At 56.2% G+C, this 5,445-nt stretch overlaps 1 protein-coding gene across 3 annotated transcripts in view; it reads left to right on the forward strand.

Annotated features, from left to right (window-relative positions):
- The window catches only part of NUP98 (nucleoporin 98), a 31,231-nt gene extending 26,581 nt beyond the window's left edge, over window positions 1-4,650 (forward strand). The window contains exons 26-31 of one of the 3 annotated variants that reach the window (XM_027669039.1): window positions 456-599; window positions 1,853-1,995; window positions 2,518-2,739; window positions 3,522-3,763; window positions 3,860-4,014; window positions 4,436-4,649. In XM_027669039.1, the coding sequence (XP_027524840.1) occupies window positions 456-599; window positions 1,853-1,995; window positions 2,518-2,739; window positions 3,522-3,763; window positions 3,860-4,014; window positions 4,436-4,555 (1,026 nt within the window). In that variant the 3' untranslated portion in view covers window positions 4,556-4,649. Of the gene's footprint in view, window positions 1-455; window positions 600-1,852; window positions 1,996-2,517; window positions 2,740-3,521; window positions 3,764-3,859; window positions 4,015-4,435 lie in introns of all 3 variants that reach the window. The other 2 variants (XM_027669038.1, XM_027669040.1) reach the window with 2 other exon arrangements.
- Window positions 4,651-5,445: the final 795 nt, after the last annotated feature.

Genomic DNA, 5,445 nt, shown 5'->3' on the forward strand with positions numbered 1-5,445 from the left:
GCCTGGATGGTCAGTGGGGCCTGGATGGGTCAGTGGGGCCTGGATGGGTCAGTGGGACCTGAATGGTCAGTGGGGCCTGGATGGGTCAGTGGGGCCTGCTGGGCCAGAGGGAAGCACAGGGCTGCTTCAGCAGGGGCACCTCCTGCTGTGTCACCCCTGCAGTGCTCTGAGCAGTGTGAGGTGTGTGACTGGTGAGGTGGTTGTCTCCCAGGTGTGGTGGTTGTCTCCCAGCTGTGGCTGTGTCACACCTGGAGCACTCTGAGCAGTGTGAGGTGTGTGACCACTGTGGTGGTTGTCTCCCAGGTGTGGTGGTTGTCTCCCAGGTGTGGTGGTTGTCTTCCAGCTGTGGTGGTTGTCTCCCAGGTGTGGTGGTTGTTTCCCAGCTGTGGCTGTGTCACACCTGGATCACTCTGAGCAGTGTGAGGTGTGTGACCGCTGTGGTGGTTGTCTCCCAGGTGTGGCAGCTGTCAGAGAGGATCAGCATCAACGTGTGCTCACTGCTGGACTGGAAGCGCTGCGTGGCCGTGCACCTCTGGTACCTCCTGCCTCCCACTGCCTCCATCTCCAGGGCTCTGGCCATGTACGAGTCAGCCTTCCAGGTGGGTCACTCACCTGTCCAAAAGGAGACTCTCAGGGTGCCACCAACTGTCTGGTGCTGCACTGAGGCTCCTGTGAGCAGCCAAGTATTACTGCCAAGGGACTGAGTGTGGCACTGAGTGTAGGACAAGGGGGAATGGCTTCCCACTGCCAGAGGACAGGGATAGATGGGATATTGGGAAGGAATTCCTGGCTGTGAGGGTGGGGAGGCCCTGGCCCAGGTTGCCCAGAGAAGCTGTGGCTGCCCCTGGATCCCTGGAAGTGTCCAAGGCCAGGTTGGACAGGGCTTGGAGCAACCTGGGCTGATGGAAGGTGTCCCTGCCCATGGCAGGGGTGGCACTGGATGGGCTTTGAGGTCCCAACCCAACTCAAACCAGTCTGGGATTCTACAGAATCATAAATTCTGAGGAGAAGACCCATGATGGAGTGTTTCCAGGTGTTTGACAGCTGGACAGAATGAGGCAGAGGGACAGTGCCCAGCAGCAGGAAGGCTGTTGGAGCCAGACAGCCTGTTTTCCCGTTGGGATCATTAATGCACAGCTCCCTGCAGTGTCCCAACAGCTCCATGTGTGCTCCCCCTGCTCCCCAGCACAGGCACTGTCCCCCAGCCCAGCCTGGCCCCATGCATTATGCAGAGCCCTGTTTGCTGTGCAGAGCTCAGCTCTGTGTCAGAGGACAAAGGGCTCTGCTGAAAAAGGTGTTTAATCATTTAACTAAAGCCAGCTCAGCGTCCATCCCACTCCTCGAGCAGCCCAGGCACAGCAGCACGGCTGGGGACTGGTCACTGATGTTCTGTTGCAGTATTCAGAGTTCTCTGTGTGTCAGTATCAAATGTCCAGCACTTCAAAATACTGAACTGCAGGGAAATTTTCCTGTAAAATTGCTCTGGCTGACTCAGTCTGTCCAGACTCAGCTACAGAGAGAAGGCTCACAGGGATGCACCAGGGATGACTTCCATCAAGTCATCTGTGGTTTTCCAGCTCTAAAATCCTTCAGGAGTACAGGCTGAGTGTGTGAGAGCTGGCTGTACCTCCAGCCAGTGGTTCGTGAGAGCTCAGTGTGAAATGTGAACCTATCAAAGCATTTTGAGTTCAGTTTTTCCATGCTGGTCTGTAGTTCTGTGGGAATTCCAACTGCAGGTGCAGTTGGTTGCACCTGCTTTGGAGCAGAGAGATTCTCCTGAGTCTGCTGAACTGTGGAATTCAGTTCTGTTCAGAATATTATCTTTACACTTCTGTTAAAACTATTCCCCTAGAACACCTCAGAGTGTGAAAAATACGCCTGCTGTCCCCTGCCCCCTTACCTGGAGGATTCCGGGTGTGTGGTCGAAGAAGATGACAATGCAGGAAGGCCCCTGAGAGATGTCTGCTTCCATTTGTTAAAGCTCTACAGCGACAGGTAAGGGGACAAAGAGGTCAAAGAGTATTTAGAAAACCCCTGATCAGTCCGTGACTTCCTGAGTTCCCAAACCAGGGGGGTGAAATCAGCCAGAAGCACTTAGAGCAGTCCAAAATGAGCCCCACATGTACCCCCTGACAGAAGGTGGTGATGCTGTCACACCTGGGGATGGTAGAGATGGGGAACTCTCAGCTTTGGGGCACATTTGTGGGGGTTTAGGTGCTGTGTCTGTCTGAAGAGTGTAGTGAGGCTTGTCCATAGCTGCCTCCTTGGCAGTGAGAAATTTGCAGGGAGCACATACAGAGGAGAAGGGGTGACAGTCTGGCTGCAGGCTCAAAAGGATTTAAGCAGTTTCTCCTATTATTTTTCTTTTTAAAAAAAGAAACCAAAGCCCTACTTTGATGTAAATCACATACAGGGAGTAGCTGGAGGTGGGTGAAGGGCAGGAACTGAGCAGCACCGATTTCTGATTTGATTTTGTGGGCACAGAGAGCTCTCTGTTACCAGTGTTTTCCCCTCCAGGTGCTACGACCTTGACCAGCTGCTGGACCCCAGGAGTGTCACGTCTGACCCGCTGGATTTCCGCCTCAGCTGGCACCTGTGGGAGGTGCTGCGGGCCCTCAACTACTGCCACCTGTCCCAGCAGAGCCGGGGGGTGCTGAACACCAGCTTTGCTGCCCAGCTGGAGAGCGAGGGGCTGTGGGAGTGGGCCGTGTTCGTGATGCTGCACGAGCCCGACGCGCAGTGAGTGACCCTCCTGACTCCTACTGGCCTGGAAACAACTGCAGTCTGTCCTAGAGACCTGGGCTTATTGTGGCTTCTCCCACAGCAAACTCTGCCCCTAGAGAACTTCATGACACTTGTGAAAATCAGAGAATCCCAGAATGGGTTGGGTTGGGAGGGACCTTAAAGCTCATCTCATTCCACGCAGGGACACCTTCCACCAGCCCAGGTTGTTCCAAGCCCCATCCAACCTGGCCTTGGACACTTCCAGGGATCCAGGGGCAGCCACAGCTTCTCTGGGCAACCTGTGCCAGGGCTTCCTCACCCTCACAGGGAAGGATTCCTTCCCAATCTTCCATCTAACCCTGCCCTCTGGCAGTGGGAAGCCATTTTCCCTTGATGGTGTGCCCTTCCCCATTGGAAGGTGTCCCTGCCCATGGCACAGGGTGGAACTGGATGAGCTTTAATGTCCCTCCCAACCCAAATTAATACATTTCAATACTATTTTTCATCAAGTGATAACTTCAAATCGAGCCTGAATGTTTACTTTTAGGGGCCTGGACCAGACTTAAAAGTTCTTAAGTTGGCAACATTTAAGCTGTTCCAAAACACCAGTGATGATTTCTTAACCTGTACTGAAGGAATGTGACTGACCCTTGACCTTTTCTTTATATGTTGCACCACTGTTCTGTAGAGTGCCAGAGTGGGGTGGGTTGGGAGGGACCTTGTAGACCTGCTCCTGGTGTTGGGGTGGCCGTGGGTGGCAGGAAGGGTGCCCTCTGAGCGAGCCCTGTCCGTGCCAGGTGCCGGGAGAAGGCCGTGCGGGAGCTGCTGAGCCGGCACTGCGCCCTCGCCGAGACCCCCGAGTCCTGGGCCAAGGAGACCTTCCTGACACAGCGGCTCTGCGTCCCCCCGCACTGGATCCACGAGGCCAAGGCCGTTCGGGCCAGGATGGAGGGGGACAAGCACAAGGAAGCCCTTTTCCTGTTCAAGGCTGGGCACTGGAACCAGTGCCACAAGCTGGTTGTCAGGCACTTGGCCTCAGGTGGGTCTGTGCCCCTGGGGCAGAGGTGTCAGTCCTGTGGGTGTCCCTGCTGTGGGAGACGGGGTGGCCTCTGTTCCTGACCCCTTTTCTCTTCAGATGCAATTATCAACGAGAACTACAAGTACCTGAAGGGGTTCCTGGAAGACTTGTCCCCTCCGGAGCGCAGCGCCCTCATCCAGGACTGGGAGCTGGCAGGGCTGGTCTACCTTGACTACATCCGTGTCAATGAGATGCTGGACAGGATTCAGCAGGTGAGGGGCTAAAACTGGGGGTATTTCCCTACACTGTGGGAACTCTCACAAAGTCTGGCTCTAAGGATAAGCTGTTCCTCTGTTCAGGGGCAGGTGGTGCTTCCCTTTGGCAGACACTTCAAACAGAACATGGGGCATCTCTGAAAATGGGGATTTGGTATTTGCTGTCACAGCCAGGGCTGGGCTCTGCCCTGCAAACATGCTCTGTGGGTGTGTGACAGTGAGAAGGGAAAGGGAAGGGACAAAGCCAGCACTCAGCGTGTCCATCCCCTCCAGCTGCAGTCCAGGCCTCCCCTTCCCCCATTCCGGTGCTTGGTTCAGGCAGGTTTTGGTGAACAGTGTTCCCTGGTGGGTTGTTTGGCTCCAAGGGCCCCAGGGCTCTGGTTCTGCTGCCTCAGCTGACTGTCCTGTTTGCTTCCAGCTGGATTGTTCCACCTACGAGCTGGAGCGGTTACACACCAAAGTGACGTCCCTGTGCAACAGGATAGAGCAGCTGCAGTGCCACAACGCCAAGGACCGCCTGGCTCAGTCGGGTAGGTGACACAGCCTGGCTGCCACCTGGCCTGCAGGTGTATCCCAAAATAATTGAGCTTGGAAAACCTGCTAAGATCCCTGAGTTCCATTTCTCCCCCAGCACTGCCAGGGCCACCACTAACCCTGTCCCCAAGTGCCACATCCCCGTGGCTGCTGAATCCCCACAGGGATGTGACTCCAGCACTGCCCTGGGCAGCTGTGCCAGGCCTGGACAACTCTTTCCATGAACAATTTTCCCAATATCCAACCTGAGCCTCCCCTGGCACAGCTGGAGGCCGTTCCCTCTCCTCCTGTCCCTTGTTCCCTGGCAGCAGAGCCCGACCCCCCCTGGCTCCCCCCTCCTGTCAGGGGGTTGCAAAGCCAGAAGGTTCCCCCTGAGCCTCCTTTTCTCCAGGCTGAGCCCCCCCAGCCCTTTCAGGGAAGGACTTTTCCCCCATATCCAACATAAAGCTCCCTGGCACAGCCTGAGGCCGTTTGCTCTGGCCCTGTGCTGAGGGGCAGCCCTGTCCCTGTGCTGCAGAGCAGTGGCTGTGCTGCCCTCGCCCAGCATGTCGGGTTTGCCACAGCCCCCACAGCCCCTCTCTCTCTCTGTTCATGTTGCAGACATGGGTTTTCCACAGCCCGTCTCTCTCTCTCTCTCTGTCCGTGTTGCAGACATGGGTTTGCTGCAGCCCCCACAGCCCCCCTCTCTCTGTCTGTCCCATGTTGCAGACATGGGTTTGCCACAGCCCCCCACAGCCGCTCTCTCTCTCTCTCTGTCCCATGTTGCAGACATGGGTTTGCTGCAGCCCCCACAGCCCCCTTCTCTCTCTCTCTGTCCGTGTTGCAGACATGGGTTTTCCACAGCCCCCCACAGCCCCTCTCTCTCTCTGTCCGTGTTGCAGACATGGGTTTACC

Source organism: Corapipo altera, unplaced genomic scaffold (genome assembly GCF_003945725.1).
Source record: "Corapipo altera isolate COAL_440 unplaced genomic scaffold, ASM394572v1 189, whole genome shotgun sequence".
NCBI classification, from domain to species: Eukaryota; Metazoa; Chordata; class Aves; order Passeriformes; family Pipridae; genus Corapipo; species Corapipo altera.